The sequence below is a fragment of the Sylvia atricapilla genome, chromosome 2 (assembly GCF_009819655.1).
Source record: "Sylvia atricapilla isolate bSylAtr1 chromosome 2, bSylAtr1.pri, whole genome shotgun sequence".
Taxonomy (NCBI): domain Eukaryota; kingdom Metazoa; phylum Chordata; class Aves; order Passeriformes; family Sylviidae; genus Sylvia; species Sylvia atricapilla.
The window spans coordinates 13390451-13411996 of NC_089141.1; the positions used below are offsets into that span (position 1 = coordinate 13390451).

Genomic DNA, 21546 nt, shown 5'->3' on the forward strand with positions numbered 1-21546 from the left:
GAGACTGGGAGGAACATGGACAGTAAAAGGGCAATCAAAAGGGTTGAAGTAAAAAGGTGGTGTCTTTTGAGGAGCTGCTCATCAGCCCAGTTAAGTTTTAGCTTGATGACTTCACAGGGATTCGTGAGTGTCTGTTGAGTTGATAGATTATCTCTGGATCATCTGGAGATGATGCTGTTTCCAGCAGTCATGGGCAACCAGAACAGAGTCTTAAATGTCACCACTGTCATCTGTTCCATAGCTGAGTAATGTCATCTTGGATGACATTACCATCTGTGGTGGTTTTTTATCTTGTTTCTTTCGTGTTGGTGGTTTGTTTGTTTGTTTGTTTCTTTTTCAGTCAGTAATGGAGCAGATGAGGCACAGACAAGTGAACCTAGAGTGGAGTAAAATGTGGCACTGTGGTGTGCTTTGAGGGGGCTTTTCAGTCCATGCTCTGAGCCTCCAGTTGCAGGATGAGCAGGATTTCGGGCCTAACCAGTCATGCTGTGTGATGAAACACAGTCCTTGCTGGTCCTCTGGGTGAGACTGGCAGAGGAGCTGCAGGGAACAGCTGGAATTTATACAGGGTGTGCAGACTTCCCTCATCCATCTGTGTATTTGGCCTTGGGAGCTGGAGGAGGATAATGGAGCAGGTTAGAGGAAGGGCTGAAGGGCTTGTACGGTAGCAAACAGATGTAGTTCCTCACTGGTAACCTTATTTCTCTGTATCCCATCTCTGAACTGTCTTTGTGCTGTGTCAGTATCACAATTTAATTCACAACTGGAATGGAGGACTTGCTTTTTAAATTAGTGCCGAACGTTAGACTGTGAAAATAACAGGGCTCTCTCATCCCACTGGGGACATGAAGCACGCTGTTAGGGAAAGCCTGCACCTGGCATTTAGAGAAACAGGGCACGAGTTATCAGCATCTTCTAGAAGAAAACAGATCACTGCAGTACAGACATGGTCATTCCATTTGGGCATGTGATGAGAAAGGAGAAAAGAGCAAATGCATTTGACTCCCTTCTGAGGGGCATGGTGGCTTTCATTTGTACTTGTTGTGTCAGACCTGCTGCAGGGCGGTGATGTGGGATCCCTTGTGAGCAAAGGAGGAGCAGGATGTTTCATAAGGTGTCCTGTTAAATGCACACCCTTTGACCATATGTGGTATGCCAGCCAGCTCTGCTCTTGTGCACACAGAGGCTCAACTTTGCAGGCACACACATGGATTAGTATGTATGCCTCCTGTAGTACACTGGTGTCAGGTGCCACCTCTTCTCCCCCTCTTTGTAGACACAATTAGAAAAATGAAGTACTTCCAAGGAGCTGAAGAAAACCTAAATGACCAGTTATCTTTGTCAGTGCCATTTGTTAGTTAGATTTATCCTTCTTTTTTTTTTTTAATTTTTTTATTCTAGAGGCATCACTTATGGTTTGAATCCTTTCCTGGTAGAGGCAACTCACAATGCTTGCAGTGTGTATTTGTGTGTATCCACCCTCTGGGAAATTTTCAAAAGGATAGAAAAGGTTTTGGTGTGACTGGTACATGCTTTAATTTCCTCTGCTTCTTTGAGACCCTGCTGAAATCGAGTGTGTGTTACTAAGCCCAGTACATGGCAGCAACTGCTCCATCTAAAAAAGGGCTCCTTTGGCTTGGCAGCTGTGGTTGGTGTTTTGAATTGATACGAGGGGAATATGTGTGTGTGTCAGTGGGGAATAGTAGTTCTTCTGTGCCCTGAAGATATAAAAGCTGCTTCTGATACTTCTGTTGAATACACATTTTCACAAATGATCTCTCTGGACTTCCCAAATCACCCATTCTTGGGCTATGTGCTTAGGGATTTAAAAGTATTACTTACTGTGTCTGAAAGGAGATGTGGGGTTTTTTTTTAATCTGCTCCAGACAGACCCAGTGGGCACTCCAGAGAATTTAACAAAACCAGCTTGTTTACCTCTTACATGGCTTGAAGTGGTTTGCTCAGCTCTCTAGGAAGCCCTATTCAACCTCATTTAAATGTAGTAAACAAAAAGGGTCTCAAATTTGTGATTCAACACTGTAACAGGATGCTGAGAGAGCTCCATTCTAAGCAGTGGAAGTGTATGGTTCCTAAGAAGCTGGTCTAGAAATAGGATTCCCTCTTTTGAGGAGTGATTGGTCAGGGAAGTAGCTAAGACCCAGACAGCTTAGCCCTGTGTGTCAAATCGAAATGTGCGTAAAGATGTGCTTTACATGTTGATGATCCTCACTGGCTGAGGAGGGGAGGAAGCACAGCACCACTGTTAACTCTGTTCACAGAGCTCTGAAGTGTACAGCTCCCAGTGCTCCCTGTTGCTTTAGGGTTGCATGTCCTGGTGGCACTGAGGTTCTTGATGCCCTCGTGGACACTGGGATATTATGCTTCGCTGTGGGGCACCTTGGCCAGGTATTCCATGTTACTGACTGTGGCACAGAAAGAACCAGGAAAAGAAACCTTTATTGAGTGTGAGTGTGGTTCTTGAAGTGGAGTTTTTGTGGATTTGGGTCAGAAATGGAGAGTGACTCGTCAACATTGATGCAAGGTGTGTGGAATGGTGCAGATGCCAGATGTATGACCTGTTTTATGTCAGTGAATCTACATATTTATTATCACTTGGTAGCTGCTAGGCATGTTCATCTCTGATATTTAGAGAGGACCTGATTTATGCACTGGCTTTGCTAAATGTGCCTGTGTTTTTATTGCATGAAACCCAGAGATATATAGATATGAATCAGATGATTTTGCTGTATTAAGCTATTTCAAGGAGGATAGTGACACAGTACTCAGAGCCAAGTCCTCCCTCTGACTGTCTGTAGTGAGTCACTAATTGCAAACTGTATACTGGCTAATAAAATATGTTGGCATAATACTGTTGTCCCATGTTGTAATTACAGAAGATAGATTCAAATATTTCAAAATGACAGCAAGTGCCTGTATTCATGTGAAGGGAGGGGAACCTCAAATTATCTGAGATGCAGAGGAAAGAATTCTTCAAAGCTGCCTGAGGATCTGAAGACTAGATTATTATTATCTTTTAACACCTAAATTTATTGCCTCAACCCTTTCCAGCAAGGTCAGTGGTGTGTTAAGTATAATTTGACTTAGCCTGAAAGGTGTCCATATGCTCAAACACAGGAGCAAGCGTCATGGATCTTTGGAAGGAATTGGTCATTCCCAACGTGACTGCCTGTGGACCAGTGCTATTACCGTATTTGGCATAAACAGACAGCAGGGATGAAGAGTGGTTTCTATAAACAGAGCTCTCTCCAGCAGAGGCCCTATTTCCCATAGACACTTGGATGAGTGCACAAAGCAGAGGTCAAAGTTTGGTCTCTTTGACTGAACATGTGTTTATGGTAATTTTTATTAACTTTGGTTTCAAGGGAAGTGATCCGGGTGCTTTGCCAAGTAACTGATAGTAGCATTTGTAGGATGGGAGGCAAGAGGGATTTCTCTGAGGGCTGCTGGTCCATGTGACCTACATGCTCAGCCCCATGTAGGATTGGGACACTAGCTCCTGCAGTAGGGCTGCAAAGTAGGCCAGGTGCTCTCCCGAGGTTCTGTGCTTTGCCCAGAACACCAGGCTGTGGCAGACAGGGCAGGAAACTGGCTGGTATCCCAAAACAGTTTGGTCAGACACTGCCTCTGGTAGTAACATGTGCTTTCTCATATTTTTGTTTCGTTTCTGTAAATGTGTGTAAAACCAGTGCACCTTAGGAGGGAGTTATTTATACCCCAAACACTGGTTTGTTTGGTTTTTTTCTGCAGTAAGGAGGAACGTCGCACAGGACCGACTGATAATATACTTCAAGTAAAAGAGCTGAGGCTGTCCCTTTACTTCCCTTTACTTTAAAATATGAAGGTTCCCTTCTTTGCCAAAGTGCTAGCTTGCCTGATAGAGACTTAAAAATCATCTTCACTTAGATCTATAAACAATTTCAGTATAACAGCAGGCTTAGGGCTTCAGTTACTCCATTAGCCTAGAGGCCAAATGTGAAAGTCTAAGAGAAAAGCAAACTCAGACAAAAGATCAGTTTTAAATTTCAGATTGCTAGTACTGTATTTTTCAGAGCTCTTAATAATAGAAAATGGAGGTTTGATACATTGCCAAGAATCACTGGGACTGCCTTAGGTGTGCACACACTGTACCAGTACTCCAAACTCAGGACAGAAATAGTAACTTCTGTTTCCAATTTGGGCCCATCGGTTTGCTCATGTTCCGGGGAGGAAGACCGGTGAGGAAGCAAGTGAGCAGGCTTTCCTGTCTGTGCTGTAGGTCATGGCAGGTTTCAGACTCTGACAGGTGTTGCTGGGCTCATGATAGCAAAGAATAGTGGTGATTTTTAAAGCAGATACTCAGCTACAACTGCCTAACAGGCTTAGGACTGAGATTTGCTAATGAGATCAATAGGACCTTGCACGAACACACAGCGAGCTGGATGTGCTGACAGACTCTGACTACCTGTCAGCTGTGTTAAAAGTGTAAGTTCCTGCAAATCCATATTATAGACTGTGTCTTTCGGTGGTGAAACCTGTACAAGGCATCATGTCTGATGTGTCACAGTAACCCACAACCCTGGGAAAAAGGTATTAACGCAGCCTGGTCAGGCTTTGCTCCTGAATATTTTATACTGTTGCAGGTAATTTTTTGTGCACTGTGCAGAATCCGTGTCCATTTAGGCAAAGTCTAAATATAAGGAAGGGGCCTTCAGGATGGAGCTTTCTGATCTTGGGGTTGTGTAGGCCCCCATGAAGACGGTGACTTGCAAATCTTTCTCTGCTAGCAAATATTTATATTTCACTATAGGTGAAACCCTTTCATTATAGGTGCAGCATAGAACTTCTAGATGCTAGAAGAATCTAGCAGAACTTCTTATGATGCTAGGCCTGCTTGGTAAAAACTTAGTTAAATACAAATTTCAGAATTGCAGGCAGAAAAGCAAGAAATCGCTTCTGTGTCATCCCTGTGGTAAGTCACCCTTTCTGTACATCTCCATTCTTCCTGTCAGTGCATTTCATGGCAGTTTACTGCTTGAATCTTCCTAGAAAGGACATATTCAGGGGACTCTATCTTTTTTCTTTCTGTTTTCTTTTTTTGTTTTCTCTCTGCTGTCTGACCAGTGCTGGCTGTGTTGCTTACAGATTAACCTTTCTGCTGAGAAACGGTCCTGAAAATGCTTTTCAGGACTCACCAACACATCTGAATTCTTCTTTGTCCACAAACACAGATGATATGTCCTTTGATGTCTCCTGGTTCGCCGTGCGCTCCTTTGCCCTGGACAGAGAGCCCATCTTGCTGGCCTCGCTGGACCGGAGGGGGATTGTGACACAGAGCAGGAGGAATGGGAGCAGTGACCTCAGCCTGGAGAGGATCAGCCCTCTGGAATTCCGGCTCCGTGTGCACGGCTGCGAGGACCATGACTTTGGGAACCACTACTGCGTGGTGACCCCGTGGGTGCGATCTGCCACTGGCGTGTGGCAGCGGGAGCCGGACATCAAAGCCAAACCCATCTTTCTGTCTGTGAAAATGGATGGTAAGAGACTGAAACATGTGTTGTCAATTTAGTTTTTAACACCTTATTATGTCTTTTTGTGGCAAACACTCCCCATGACTACTTTTAAAGGTGCCTCTGGTAATCTCATTAGATTTTGTCATCTTTTTTTTATGGTTAGCAATTTCTGATTCAAGATTCTTCAGAGTAGAATAATCTGTTCTGCCTAAACAGTTGATAGATATAAGACTGGAGCATTTTCTTTCCTGATCACCTCTTGGTGATATTTTCCATAGGTGAGGCATCTTTCAGTCAAGGGCACAGTATTCTCTCCAACGTTAACCCTTCTGCTGCCTGCTGGAGGATGCCTTGGTTTGCAGATGGGGTGTGTGGATTAGTCACATTTGTCACAGGGTCAAATCTGGGAAGAGAAAATCAGAGCTATGACTCCTCCTTCCCTCTCTAATGACAAGACATGTTGCTCCCTGCACTTTATGCCTTGTCTACTTTCCAGCCAGAGTTGCAAGTGTTGCTAGACTTCATGAGGAGGAGGTTGCAGACTAGATACTGTATTCAGCATGTAGCTAAGGAGGAAAATGAATGCAGGAGGGGTTTTGAACTAGTTGCTTTCTTGATATTTCCAGGAGAGGTCATTTTTGGAAGTTCCTTGAACTTGAAATAAACAAGAAGCTTTTGTTCTCTCCACTGTGCTGATAACTATTATAACTGCACTTTCTAAACTCCTTTCAGCTCTTACTGCCTTTTAACTGAGCAGTAGGTACTTCAAAATCAATTTTTTTTGTTTAGGCACCAGCTTTGAAGGTTGATTAGACAGAGTAAATATATAGTAATTCTAATAATTCAAAGCATAAAGGAGTCCACTCCTTCCTTTTTTGAAATGGGTTAAAAAGAATGCAGCCACACTCTGCCTCTGATGAGGAAACAATCCAATGCTTTTGTTTGGAGAAATGTGTGATAGGATAACTCTTAGAATAAACTCTACTTTGCTGTCTCAGTCTAAGGCTCTTCTGGTGCTTCCAGCCTCTCCAGGGCTTTGAAATTATAGAGGAAGAATTAGGGTGAAGAGGAAAGGGAGAAGACTAAAAGACCAATTTTTCAAATCTGGAAAGATGGAAATCAAGAAGGAAAATTAGTCCTTCTAATTTCTTTCTGAAATAATTAATCTGCCCCTGACTGAATAATGTGGAATTTTCTCCTTTTTCAGGCAAGAGGAAATAAAGAGGCTGTCTGAATTTCTCTGTGATATCTAACAACCCTGCCTTCCTTTTTCAGTTCTGAATGCTTTCAAGTACCCCCTGTTGATTGGCATCGGGCTGGCCACTGTCATTGGACTCCTGTCCTGCCTCATTGGCTACTGCAGCTCCCGTTGGTGCTGCAAGAAGGAAGTGCAGGAAACGAGGCGAGAGCGTCGCCGGCTAATGTCGATGGAAATGGACTGAGCACGGGGCTGGACACACTTGCATTTCGGGAGAGACTCACAGGGCTCTTGGATTGTGTTGGGACACTTGCTTACAGGCCCAGACAATACAATGTGTTTGCTCTCTGATTTCAGCCTGGACCTCAAACTTCTCCTTGTTACACGTTGAGTCCTGAGAACAATCAGGCCGTATTTAGCAACTTGGGAGTTCTCCTTTTCCAGCAGCACTTTCTGCATAGGGATTATGTCCTTCTAATGTGCAAACAGTTGAGCCTTCTTTCAGCAGGGCCCTGTGACAAAATTCATTAATGTTTTGTTTGTTTGTTCATTGTTCCCCCCCCCCCCCCTCACTGTGGTTTTGGAAAGTTGTCCCTGTATGAAAGCAAGGTGGGCAGGATGATGAATGGGAAAGAGGATGGTAAAAGTGTTAGACTTTCACTGTATTAACCAATCTACCTTTCCCCTCTGTCCCCATCACACCATCCCGTTCCCTTTCTCTTTCCACCTTGGTATCTCAGACACTTCTCTGTGTTGGGTTGAAGGCTGGGGAAGGTTCCTGAGCTGGAACCACCTTGAGGCTGTTCCGGCAAAGAATTGTTTTATGGTTGTCAGCATGCCTTCTCTTCCCTGGCTTTTCAAGAGATTGCAGTTAATCCTGACATGTGACTTGCCTGGTGGAGGTCTTTGAAGCACTTTTTATAAACCTTTTATTTTCAGTGCTCAAAGCTGTTAGCTGTGGTAAGTGAGGACTAACTTGGCAACCCTGAAGAGTCAATCCTCAGACAAGCATTTGATGGATGTCTGCCTATGGCCACCTTCTCCCCCACCCTTCCACCTTCTCTTCTCCCCACTACAGCTGCTCACATCGTGCCTGAGACCCTGTTCTGCTGGTGGCAGGGGGGCACATGGTATCTAGGGACAAGGCTCAGCCTTCTGCTGGCCTCAGCAGGGAGGCTGTAGACCTTGCTCCCCGGGTGATGGTGTGACTTACGAAAATAATAAGAGATGGATCTTCATCTGCAGTTGGCCAAGTGATCATGTTTAGAGACGTGTAAACTATGTATTACCAAATGCACAGACCAGACTTCAGTGCTGCTTCTGCCAGTCACTCACTGGTAACCCTCGAACCTCTGAGCAGAATCTGAGATCTGCAGTAGCTGCAGTGCAGCTCAGGGTAGGAATAAGAGGAAGCCCAAGAGGGCAGCAAGAATCCTTCAGGTGCCAACGGCCCTGGTCTTGAGCATGGGCCTGCACTGGGGCTTTCCCCATGGGCTTGAGACCTATTCCTCGGTGCTATAGTACAGAAGTCCTGCTTTGGTCTTCCAAACACACTGACCTGGCTCCTGAGAAGGGAGAAGCATCTTTGCCAGGCAGTTCTGTCTTCCCAGCACAGCTGGTGTTCTAAGCAATAAAGGTCAGAATAAAGATACTGTGTACAAACAAACGAGGAAGTAGGACTTCACCACCATCTGATGTCACAGCCGTGGTTTGGCTTGCGTCAGGAGGGGTGAGAAATGCAGAGATGAGGCCCGGGCTCAATCCTTACCATGGTTTTAGAGATAAAAGATGGTAAAGAGCATCCATGGAAGGTAGTGGCTGTGGTGTGCAGTTGCCTGATAAGACATTAGTTATGTCCTAGACAATCTGCTTTTCTAATAGCTCATCCCACTTCCGTGTTCCAGGGGAACTGCAGGTCTGGTATCTGGGCTATGAAGGGTTTTTGTGGTAAGTTTCCTTAGTGTGGATGTTTTTTTCTATCTTGAATTGTGACTTTTTTTCTGAGGCTGATGTGAAGGGGTTTTCCAGAAGGCTGCTCTGTGTCCTGCGTGTAAACATGCATGCAGTCACATCTGTATGCATAGAGCTGTCCAGGGATTTTTTAAAGAGGAATATGAAACATCTTCAAAATGGGCTTAATTTGCAGAGATGGAGATTGCAAGTTGTTATTTGTCTCTTTGAAACCTTTAATGTAGTATTCCAAAACTGAGACCCCCAGACCTATGAACCTCTGAAAGACTTTGGCCTGAAGGTACATGGGAACTTTTCTTTCTGGTGTGATGTTTTCTTTCTGGAAGAGCTCTGAATAGGCCTCTGTTGCAGGCAGACTTAGCTGCCTTTCCTAAAGAACAGGGCAGAAGCAGTCTCTAGCTTCCACTGTGAAAGCCCAGAAATCTGTAGCAATGCTTTCCAAAGGAAGGGAGTTCAGGAAGGGATTCACTCAGACACTACTTTGACAGCAAGACTTTTTTCCTCTCCTGTCTCTGCAGTAGTGAAATCTTGCTTTTTCCTGGATGTTACAAAACACTATTCAGATGTTTGGGATGCTGGCTGATCTAGCAGCTTCTTTCCTGCATTAACATCTGCCTTCTCAGAAGGCTTGTGCCATTGGGGCATCTTGGGAGGGGTGGAAGTGGTGGTGAAGTTCTAAGCACAGCATCAGTTGCTTTTTGTCCTGGCAGACTGACTCCTTGTCTATCTATGCCCTTGGTTAAGTTTTAGGGAGAGAGGATCATGACTGTAATGCAATAATTAGGGAATGGATGAGCAGGAAACCTCCAGCTCTTCCCAAACACAATATAGCACACTTTCTCCCTGCTGGAAAAAACTCAGGGTTATTTTGGTCAGGGCTCCCTTCTTCTCTAGTGAAAGGTCCTGTGTCCTTATCTAATGCTGACCTTTCTTCACGGCCCATAACAAGCCACCTTTGTCACTCCAAGTGAAGGAAGTTTGCCACTAGCTTGTACTGCTGACAGCCCTTTGGAAGGCAATGCTGCATCCCATTCCACCCTGTATTTGCTGTAGTTGGAAGGCTAGAAGCTGATGGGCTAGACTTAGCCCCCAGGTTTCCTTCTATTTGTGCCAATTTTGTATTATCCCCTTTTTTAAAAATAGAGTGTGAATCTTCTCTCTAAGGGAAAAAAAAAAATCAAGGTCACTTTTCATGTTTTTATTATTATTGTTTTATTATTATTATTATTTTGTGTGTGACCAGGGTTTGTGTGAGTGGAGGTGTGTGTGCATCTGGTTGTGTATTAAACCTGCAGAGTATCAGAAGAGTTATCTGCCTGTGGTGCAGTACAAGCATCCATATCCTCCCTGCTGCAACCTGTGGTATTGTCAAAGTATCCTAAGGGCTCACATTGATCTTCCTCTGTTTGCATTGCCACATCTCCTGGTTAAGCTGGTAAATTCCTCCAGGCACTTGGAATTTCGATCCAGGGCAACCTTGAACATCATACAGCAGAAGGGCAAGATATTTTTTCTTTCTTTTGTTTTGATTTCAGAGTTATAAAATAAAGTTTTGGGCACAATTCTGGAATGCAGGTACTGAATAGTTCTAACAATGCTGTGTAAAATGTTTCTTTTTGTGTTTAAAATAAAGAGCGAGCCTTTTTGATTATGTCTGTGCTGTGGGTCTGGATGTTTGAGCTATGGGCAGTTCCCCTTGTTCCCTGCATGCATGCAGACACTATTGTTGAAGGTATAAAATGTGAACTTCACAGTCCTGATTCCAGTACTGTTTACCCTGTAAAATAAGCATGAGCTCTATTTTACAGTAAGTTTTAAATATTTGCCTACATTTCTGGGATGAATTGAGAAGCATAATTATTTTCTGAGTCTATTGTGTTTCTACCCCACTGTAAGTCAGCCTTTTTGTTGGGAGAGTTTTATTTTGATTAGCTAAGGCCAGGAGTCACAGTTGGGAGTGTATATTTAATATCTGCTGTAAAACCTGGCATTGGATGTTGAGTCTTCCTTGACCCCTTCATGAGTCTTCTTGTTTCCAAGGAACCAAGAGGAAAATCAGTAGTGAAGAAGAAAATGTCCTGCTTTCTTTGCCAATGGCTGAATTTAGGATGGTTTTTTTACTCCCAACAACCATGCAAAGAGACCCAAAACATACAGCAAGGAGGTGACTTGCTGTCATGGTTTAGTCTCAGCTGGCAGCCAAGCCCCATTAAGCCACTCACTCATTCCCCCACCAGTGTGACAGAGGAGAGAATTGGAAGGGTAAAAGTGAAAAAAATACATGTGTTGAGATAAAGATGGTATAATAAGGAAAGCACAAGCCATGCACTCAAGCAAAGCAAAGCATTCATTCCCTGCTTCCCATGGGCAGGCAGGTGTTCAGCCATCCCCAGGAGAGCAAGACTCTGTCACGCGTAGCGGTGACTCGGGAAGACAAACTCCATCACTCTGAATGATCTCCCTTCCTCTTCCTTCCAGTTTTATGTGCCCAGCACAGCACCCTCTGCTCTGGGATATCCCTGGGGTCAGCTGGGGTTACCTGTCCTGGCCATGTCCCTTGCCAGGGTGGGGTGAGAGGCAGAAAAGGCCTTGGGTCTGTGCAAGCTGTGCCCAGCAGTAAGGAAAACATCCTTGCATTATCAGCACTGCTTCCAGCACAAATCCAAAACACAGCCCCATGCTAGCTACTGTGAAGAAAAAGAACTTTATTCCAGTGAAAACCAGCACACTTGCTTTCCAGCAGGAAGTTGTTTGAGGCAGCAGTGGTTTTGGGAGGCCAAGGCAGGCTTTGGCAAGGTGAGTTTGTGTTCAGAGTGTTGTATGCTCTCTCTGAGCAGGCTGCAGTGTGGGCCAGGTGACAGCAAAGTGTGTACCTTTGGCTTCTTTCTAGATGGAAAGATGTGCTCTGCAGAGTGTGCTTGCAGGAGGCTGGGAAGTGGCACCAAGCTCTAAATCCTTAAGAAGCAACAGGAGCCATCAGCTGAGATCCAGGAACATCACAAATGGTCCCTCAGCAGAGCCTCTGCCAGCTGTAGGTGTCCAGCCCACACATGTACAGCAGCAAGGTGTGGTGTGTGTGTGTGGGACAGCAGTCCTTGGCCTCGAGCTGTGCTGGTTACAGCTCACAGGTAAGTTTGAATTTGCTTTTATGAAATTCACTTGCCTCCCCCTTCCCCTGGGATGACCTGGGTCTTAATATGGTTCTTGTAAATGTGCTAGGGTTTTGTCATAAGAAAGAAAGCTGAAAAATGTAAGTCTGGAAATGAAAGGAGTTCCTGCCAAGTTGAGTGCCTGGGTGTTGCAGTGAATGAGTGAGTGTCAAGTCTCTAAGACCACCTTGTACCTGCCATGGGCTCAGCTCAGCCAGCTGCTGGCAGAGGTATGTATGGCCTGCTGCCATGGGGGCAGTCTGAAAAGCACTTCTGTGCCAGAGCCTGAGAGTTCAGCTGCTTTCATAACACCAGACTCAGGCAACACGCTTGGCTGTCCTTTTTCTCTGACAGGGCTTGGTGGTGTTGCTGTGGCTCTGGCTGACTGCCCTGCACAGGTCAGGGCCAGTCCAAAATCCCTCTCTGGGCTGAAGCTGCCTGGTCAAGCAGGATGCATGAGAAGACCTGCCTCCTCTTTGTCAGATGAAGCCCAGTCATGCAAATTTCCAAGGAAATGTGTGGCTTTAGCCTTTCCTGTGGGACTTCTCACACTTCTGTGACTGCAGGGGGCTGAGGTCTGCACAGCAGGTATCAGGACAAATGGTGTTTTGAGAGTCTTCAGTGACTGATTGAAGCTGTGGGATGTGCCAACTGAAGGAAAAGCTACTGCTCATTTTTATGTGAGGCAAATACACCTTAAATGCCACATGTGTAGCCTTCAGCCAGACAGCCCTTTGCTGGAGGTCTCCTTCTGCTACTGAGGAAAATGGCATGGTGCTGTAGCCAGCAGATGACTGATGCTGAGAGCTCCAGGGGAATTCCTGGGTTACTGAGGATATCAGGCCCTGTGGATTCCCAGATCCCTCAGAAGAGCTGCCATAGACACAAGCTGTTCTCCTCTCCCTGGCAGCAGAGTTGCATTCCGTGAAGTACCAGAAGCATAACAGAATGTCTGCTTCCACCTCTGCCAAGGGGGTAGAAAGGCTGGGCCTTAGACCAGACCACAGACTTAGTCTGAGCATACCTCTGTTGTTGTCAGAGGTGAGTGATGAAACTGCAGACAAATGGACACTAAGTTCTGTTTCTTCCTGGCAACTTAAACCTGGTTTAATGCCCTCTTAGTTCCTTGCTTGTATGATCCTGGCAATGGTTTGACATACTTAATGGATGGTAAGGAGTGCCAAAGACACTAAGTCCCTAAAAGTTTCCTGAAGGGTGGAGCTAGAGAGAACGAGGAGGAACTTCAGAGCTCCTTCAGCAGGGCTGGCAGGATGAACATATCACTTACTGGGCATCTGAGCATCCAGGGATGTCTGAGAGGATGGGACTGGTATTGCCTTTGTAGCTCTTGCTGCCTCTGTGCTGACTTCAGCTCTACAAAGGCCCTGGCATGATATCCAATGGCTGGGGTGCTAGAACTGTGGTAAATGGAGAAAATATCCATGCTGCTTAGCACCTGCCTGGATGTATGAAAGCTGTGTGTGGTTACAGCCAAATGCATGTTCTGAATGCAAATGCAGTAGTTGTAACCTCCCCTCTGGTGTTCAGTATACATCCTTTTGCTGTCCTGAAACTTGTTTGCTGATTTAATCTGTGTTTTCTTCCCTCTGCCTTACCTCTTCTGTTTTTCATGCTTCCCTTCAGAAGCCTTTTCTTGCCTTTGTCTCTCTGCATCTAAAGGACTGTGGTCTTTTGGGCTTTGGTCTCTCTGGAGGAGAGCAGGGGTACATTGTTAGAGTGTGCTCTTGAATCATCTGCTGAGAGCTCAGGCTGCAGAACTCCAGCCCAGTGCCCACTGCAGAATCACCTGCAAGGTTGGCACCCTGTGCACATACACACAAATGTTTTGTAGCCCCTTTCATCATGAGGACTTCAGGCAACATGCAAGGAAAGTAAGCATTTTTGATGAGGAAGTGACTCCAAAGAGACATTTATATTCCCTTTGCCAAAGCAGAAGGGACAGTTTTTCTTTCAAAGAAAGATGGTTTAGCCTTCTTTCTCCAGCTGCTTGCTATCATAACACAAATTCTGCTCAGTGTCTGGGAGCTGCAGACAAGCGACCACTGTGCGGAACATTTTCATTTTTCAGGATAACAACTAAGTGATTCATTGTTAACACCCAGGATAGCTACCCTCGACTTGAGAAACAGGTAATTAAAGAATGTAATTTATCTGAGCTACTCGAGATACCCATCTCAGAATAAAAACCTGAAGGCGCTTGTTTCTCACTATTGTTGTAGGGTAAAGCACAGCTCACCTAAGGCATGGGAATTAGGCAAGATACTTTTATACAAGTATTGAGCAGACAGGTAGGGGCTGAGAGAAATGAGGTAATGCCAGCTCCCTCTAGTGATGGCCTGGGGAGGAGAGAAGGAGTCCCAGCAGGGAGCTGTGGTCATTATTCAACCAAAAGGCAGGTGATGGATGGGTCCTCAAGTTCTCACCAAACATAGCTCCATGTTTCCGTGAAAACGCTTCCAGGATGGATTTTGTCTCCATTTTGTTACTTGTGCAACAAGTGTGCCTTTGTGTAAGAGTCCTTGGATGGTGGTTATCAGGATGAATCCAGTCTACTCTGTGTTTTTTATCCTTTTGCAGGCTCCTAGAGTTCAGCCAGGCAGCTTTTCTGCTGTGTGGCTGCTGGAATCAACTGTGCCTCATACTGAGATCCCATGTGTGTTATCCACAGTGTCCAGTCCCTCTGAGGGTGTCTTTCCTAGTAGCTTTACCAAGACTGAGTAACCAGGCTTCTTGGAGTATTTGGAGCAAAATCATTGCCATAAGGTGAGTATTCCAGTTTAAAAAAAAAAAAAAAAAAAAAAAAAAGTGAGATAATGTGTCTTTCTACGTTATTGTGGTTTTGACTTTCTGCAGGGGCAGACCTTACTAGCTGGTTTGTGTCACTGCCCACTCTCTCCCCTGCCCCCATCACTGTAGGCTGACAAGCATGGCCTCTTCCTCTAGATCAGAAATGTCCATCTCTGGTTTTTCAGGGAGAGCCCCTTCAGCTCAGAGCACTCAGACTGGTAGAATTATACATTTGATTAGAAATAAGATGTTAAGGTCCTTTTGAAGTTGCTAGCTTTTCCTGTAGCCTTTCAGGTCCGTGCTGAGATGTCTTTGCCTTGTGCCATTATCCTTTTTTTTTCCTCTCTCTTCTTTCTGTCTCCTACAGTTCTCTGCATGGATGAATGCAGAAAAGGTCTTTTCAGAAAAGGTCTTTTGTAAGTTGCTATTCATTAAATTCCCTTTCCTCGACCCGACTGTGTACAGTGTTAACAAGGCAGCTCTCAGGACCCTTGGGCATGGCCCTGCTGTCTTTAAACCCTCCTTTACCTCGTGTCAGTGGTGGCAGCAGTGTGTTGCCAGAGTGTCACCTCTTCCCAGCTCGACTGAGACCCACATTTCAGTGGTGAGAGGTGTTCTCCAAGTCCCTGAGAGTTAGCAGGGGAGTTCTGCAGGCTCTCTTGTGTGGAAAGTGTCAGGCAAAAGGAAGATAGCTGCTGCTATGTTGCAGTACTGAGCCTATCCTTTATCAAGCCGTTCAGTGGCAGTGTTGAAGGGGGAGTTGCTTTCACACTGAGACTGACAATCGGAGCACAAACAAGTGAGATGTACTGTGTACATTCAGAACTCTTCCTGCCATCTCTGTTTAATCAAAGCAGTGTACCCTGCAGGCTTTCCCTGGAGTTCACTGCAGCTCCTGCCTTTTGTTTGAAGGGAATTTGTTTGGCTCAGAGTAAATATAACTTAGCCTTTCTGTGACGATAGCCAAGACACGATTCTGTAGTGCAAATGGAGGATAGCAGCAGCAACAGCCTCAGCACTGCCTACAGCGTGCTCTGATCTTGTGGTGCTTGTGTGACACTGAGGGCTACGTGGGGTGGTGTTGTCCAGAGTGCTCTTCCCAAACCTAAGGAGGGTGAAAGGGTGACATACAGGAAGCAGAGAATGTACTGTGTGGCCAGGTACAGCTCTCTGGTAGATAAACACACCCAGCCCATCATGTTAATACTACATTGGGAGGCAAGGTTCTCCTGGAAACCCCTCAGACCACAAGGTGAGCTCCTTTGGACACCTGCATATGGATACTTGAAGAAAAGACAGAAAAGATGCTTCTGGAGCTTCAACAGGAACTGAAACTGGCAGTTCTGGGATTTTGAAAAGAGCCCCTCTAGCTCTGCTGTTAGGCCTTGCAAAGCCACTGCTATTCCTGTGATCTCAGAGGAGTGGGGAAAAAGGGAGTTCTTTCAGGCAGATGAGCAAAGCCTTTGATGGTAGGCGAGCTGTAAGTGTAGTTGTGCCATTGCTCCCTTGCTTTGTCATTTCAAGAGCACAGGTGTGTAATGATCCCACATTGTTAGCAGTGCTGGGCTGGCCCCACTCCTCTGGTGCAGAAAACACTTCAGTGTCCTGGCTGCTAAGGATGGGACTTTCTGTCTACATAGATGATGGGGTTTCATGTGGTGAGGTTTCCCCTGTCAGCCCAAGTGCTGCTCCATGGCACCTCCAGCTCCTCCCTCTTCAGCTCCAGCCCTGCAGTTACCTGCCTACAGCTCCTGGATGCTCTGCTCACTTCAGTAGCCTAGGTCAGGGAAAAATCTATGTACTTCCAGTTTCACACCCTGCCTCTGGAGAGGCATGTGCTTCCTGAAGTGTCTTGGAACCCTCTGCCTACCTCTTGGACTCGCAAACATGGTTTTGTGCCTATTCCACTTGGGTTTGTTAGGAGAGCATCCCCCTGCTGCAGCCACTGGTGCAGTGGGTTTTGGGAACTGCAGTTGTCATTTTCCCAGCCTAGATGTATTTAAAACTTGGTTGCAGCAATGGGTGTTTAATTCTCTTGCTAGCATTTCCAGGCCAGCTCTTTAATTTTGTTTTTTTTTTCAAACCCTATTGCTTCTGGAAATCCTGTAATCGAATCCAAGCTCTGTCAATCTAATTAGTTTTGAAATGCAGAATCTCCATAACTTAGAGACCTAAATAAGCAGCTTAATATGAAAACCTAGTTTCTCTCCCAACACGTAACAGCGTCCTGCGTTCCCCCACAGAAATTCCTCCTGAACAACAGCCCCCCTGCTCTCCTATCCCTCTGTTAACCTCTCTCCTCTCTTCCCCGGCCTCTGCCCTGGCTGTGTCCACCGGGAACTGAAACAACCAGGCGCATCTCCCTCTGCTGCTCTGCTTCAAAGAGCCTTTCATGATGCTGCTTGCGTAAAAGATGCTGATGCTGCTTCAACTGGCAGCGTGGAGCAGCCCCTGGTGCTGCGCAGGAGCCGGGCTGGGCAGGGGGGCTGCACTTGGAGACTGCACAGTGACGTGATCAGGCCCCACGTGCACTGCAGAGGGGCATCACCGGGATTTGTGGAGGGCAGGCTGCACTCTGCTTTGACTTTTTTCTTTTTTTTCAGTAGGAAGGATGGTGCAAATAAGGGTGAACACCAGTTCACTGAAAAGGAGTTGTGCATGTTCTTGGCTGTTTGATACTCAGCGTGACCACAGACCTTAGAAGCTGCAACTGTACAAGGCAGGTGCTTCTCTGCTTCTCAACCAGTTCTGCTCTTAGATTTCAATTTCTAATTGTTTTGTTTGTGGTTTTAATTATTTATTTTCAGTTGCTGTACTGTATTGTGGGGTTTTTTTCAGTGCAAACTGGCCCCAACAACCTTTCGGTGCTGCTGTGGGGTTTTGCTCATGAAGACCCTGCATTGGAGCCATGTCCCATGAGGGCTGTGCAAGATTTGACTAAAGGAGGCAAACTTTCCCACCGCCACGAGAAAAGGTTGTTATTTTCTTCACTTTTGCTAGTCTTCCCCTTTTCTTTTTGTGGCTGTCTGGTTTTCCTAGGACCGAGAGGCTGCGCAGTACATCAGTGGGGAGATCAGCACCCACCGAGATGTCGCTCGGCTCCCGCAGCCCGAGGTGAAAGCCACGCGGCGGCGAGCCGAGCTCCCAGCGAGGTGAGCCTGGCTCCAGCAGCAGCTGGAGGGCTTTGGGCATTTCTGCTTCGTCAGGAGGTTTGTGGCCGAGAGAGTGTGCCCGGGGGAGCGCGGCTGAGCCGGCGGCCTTGGGGAAGGCAGGCAGCAGGCCGGCTGCTCGGTAATTGGGGGCAGTACCCGGCTGCCTTTGATGTCTGAGCCGGGCTGAGAAAACCTGATGGCAGACTTCAAAGTCTGCTGCGCCAGCTCCTCTGATTATCTGTAGGCTTCTGGCGCGTCCCCCAAGACTGCCAGATTATCCCGGCTAATGCTGCGCTCCTCCCCGTGTCCCCACACCCTGCCTGGCGCCAGCCTCTTGCTTCAAGGCTGCAGCTTCCATCCCTCCCTGTCCTTCTGCCTCTCCACAGTCACCGTGCCCATACGGCAGTGGCATTTCTCGGGGGAGACTGGGCTCCTGAGACCTGTGAGGCAGAGGCAGCATTTTTGGAGAGCCTGCCTAAAGCCTGCACCCCTGGGCTGTGCTCCCCCTCCCCGTTTGGTCACAAGAGCAGCCTGAAATGTGAGGAGCTCTCTGCAGCCGCTGTTTGCAAGGCACAGAGGTGTTTACAGCCACACGGGTGCCTTTCCCTGCCTTTCCCCTCCTGGCAGCCTTTGGGAAGCAGGGCTCCTACCCACGCTGCCTCAGGGCAGGATGCACTAGCTCATGGGGGCTGGAAAAAGGCCTGTGTTGGCTTTTTCCCCTTCAGCCTCTCTGCCGGGACCTCACTGTCTCAGATTAGTCTCTGTCTCCTTTTGCCACCTGCTCTGGTGCCTAGGGAGCTGTGCAGAGCTGGGCTGGCTGGGATGGGGCCAGGAGGTGGCAGATCCTTGGGGCTGAGCAGAGGCCCTGGAACTCATGCCCCTCCTCCAGCAGTTTGCTTTCACCTGGGATATTGCATAACAGTGACAAAAGCTCATGGGGAAACGCTCCTTTTTATGAGCTAGGTCTTATTTCCTCATAGTGCAAGCAACCTTGGCAGTGGCTGAAAACCCTTCCTGTGCAAAGCTGGATTTGCCTGTGACATGGTTTGAGGTCTGATTTCCTTTGGATGGTGGCTTTTGTTGTGACTTTTCAGTGGAAGCCAGCAATGAATGTGATGGCTGCAGGCACAGGAAACCACAGCTTCCCTAACCCCAGGCACACAAATGGGGTGAGGGAACTCCTGGGAGCCATAAAACCAGACTGGGATCTGGGTTACAGCCTTTCCGCTGTGCTTGCCTAATCAGTTTTGGGTCTCAACAGACTCCTCCCCCTAAAAATAAACACTGGGTCACCTCCTTCATCCTTAACAGCACCTCCACAACAGCCTTTCTACCCTGATGTGGGGCTGATCCTGCCTTACTGCCATCTCTCCCCAGGTGCCGGGGGGGTTTCCTCACACGAGCTTTAGGTGGTTTAAAGTCCTTGGCCCTCTAAAAAGCCCCGAGTCGCGTCCGTGTAAAAAAGCAGACTCCTCAAGGTTTGTTTTCACGTTTCTCGTGTTGTTTATTATTCGATATCTCAAAATTTTCTCTGCTCCCAGCCGAGGTCCGCACAGCAGCTGGGACACGAGGCGACTGCCCCACAGATGGGATGTCCCCTAACATTTATACAGATAATTACGTACTAGTTGTTTACTATTTTGTGCCAATGCCCAGTGCCCACACCAGAAGTGACATTCTACTTCGGTCCAATCCACTCTAACTACTTTGTGCCATCACCGCCCCAAAAAATGGAGGACGAGGAAGAAGGAGAAGTACATAAGGTACCACCCAAATTCCACCATCTTGTCCCCATTTACTTCTATTCTAAAAATTCTAAAACTATTAAATTCTACATCATCTACTGTGCTAAACTACAATTTTCACATCCTGGAAGTTTGTAATTACTTCTGCAATGTTGAAAGCTTTTCCCATGGATCAAAATCAAACCTGGTGTCTTCCTGGGCTCTGTGCCAAGGTCTCCGAGCCCCCTCGACCATCTCCACACCCCTCTGTCCAGGGCTCAAACTCCTTTCCTCAGGTCCCAGGCCATCCAAGAGGATGTCCTGGACTCCAACACCCAGGCTCATTGCAGTGTGTAAGGCAAGTGTCAACACTTGTCTAGCCAAGAGGTTTCCAAGTGGATGTTGCTGATGGGTGCTCTGCTCTTTTAGGCAGAGCCTCCACCTCCTTGCAGTGGGCTTGATAAAACTTTCCATGCTGCATTTTTCTGGAAAGCTTTGACCCAAAGTGGCTGAGCAACATACAAAAAGGGTGCCTTTGAAGGGATGAGGGAGAGGCAGGAGGAAGGTGCCTGTGCATATGCACCACCTGGCTCAGAGGAGGCAAGTCCTCTGCTCTGTGTAGGTACAGGCAGAGACCCTCAGTGCTATCCAGGAAGCATATTAGCCTGTCATTTCATGTCTGATGTCATGCCTGGGAAAATAGGGCAAGGGAATCTTTCTCCCCACAGATTTGAACTCACTGATGTGGCCTCTAATGGCAATGCTGTCTTTGTAAAGAATTCTCTGGTCCCTTTTCTTCACTCTGCCCTGCTGTATGTCTGGTTGCACTGATTTCCCAGGGAGGAAGAGAGTGCGTTTTAGACTGTGCAGTCCCAGGAAGAGGGATCTGTTGGTTTTGTCCACAGAGCATCATTATTGCCAGGGATAAGGCTGGCCCAGGCAATCCTATTCTTCCCAGTTTCTCTACTGCAAATGTAAACTGTGACTCATGCATCATTAGAGTTGCAAGCTTGGAGTTAAACTGTCCCCGAGTGTGTGTTTATGTGCACGCTGACTGTCGGAAGCTCACTGAGGTTGAACTCCAAGTTTCCTTTCCATTTACTCTGTCACTGTAGCAGAGATGTTTCTGATGCTTTTCCCTCCTCCAAAGTGGTAAGTGGGTTGGCTTACTGTCAACAGGATGATTCCCCCAGGGCACTGCTGGCAGTGGGTTGCTCTTGGAAAGCAAACCTCTCCATCCCTTCCCTTCTGAAATGGGGAGGTTTAATCCTGCAGCAGAGAACGTAAGCCTACCACACAGTTACGGCTCTGTGCATGGCTGTGTCCTGCTGCCACAGGGCACACACCCTCCTCAGGGTACAGGTGGAATCCTGCAGGGACCTCTGCCTGCTGCCACAGCCCATCCCCATGTCTGGATTTGGCTTTCTGGGGAGCTGATGGGGAGCTGGCTGATGGAGGGTCAAGCCTTGCAGCAAGGGGCCTCTGCCTCCACCTCCCAGCCCCTCAGGCTGTCAGATGAGTTGGTTTTATAAATGGGGAAAAGAGGGACCTCATGTTTGTCTTGGGTTGCTACATGAATCTCATTCCCTCTGGAAGTCTCCTGGGATCAAGCAAGAGGAGTTGTTTTATGGTTGGTTTTTGCTTGTGAATCCCTGAGCTAATTAAGTCATTCAGTCAATCCCTCCGGCAGCAGTGGGAGCAGCAGGGCTCTGGGATAAATGCTTTGTGCCACATGGGGAAAAAAAAGGACCAACAACCCCAAAACAAAGAAAACAACCCCACCCCAAAAATCCCCCAAACCAAAACCACCCCCCCCCCCAAAAAAAAAAAAGAAAAAAACAAAAAACCAAACAAACACAACCCCAAGCCCCAACAAGCTAAAAAACCCAAACAAATAATTTCAGCAGTGTCACTGAGTCTATCTCTAGTGTTTTGGCTACATACCTCAGGGACTGGGTTTTCCCTGCCCAGGATGTGTCTCCATCAGCCTCCCACCATGTCCCAGGACACCCCTGGTGCTCCAGCAGGAGCAGC

At 47.0% G+C, this 21546-nt stretch overlaps 1 protein-coding gene across 1 annotated transcript in view; it reads left to right on the plus strand.

Moving 5' to 3' along the window:
* PTGFRN (prostaglandin F2 receptor inhibitor) overlaps positions 1–10332 on the plus strand; it is a 62651-nt gene extending 52319 nt beyond the window's left edge. Inside the window, exons 9-10 of the mRNA XM_066338334.1 lie at positions 5229–5534; positions 6786–10332. Of these exons, the coding sequence (XP_066194431.1) occupies positions 5229–5534; positions 6786–6952 (473 nt within the window). The 3' untranslated portion in view covers positions 6953–10332. The remainder of the gene's footprint in view (positions 1–5228; positions 5535–6785) is intronic.
* Positions 10333–21546: the final 11214 nt, after the last annotated feature.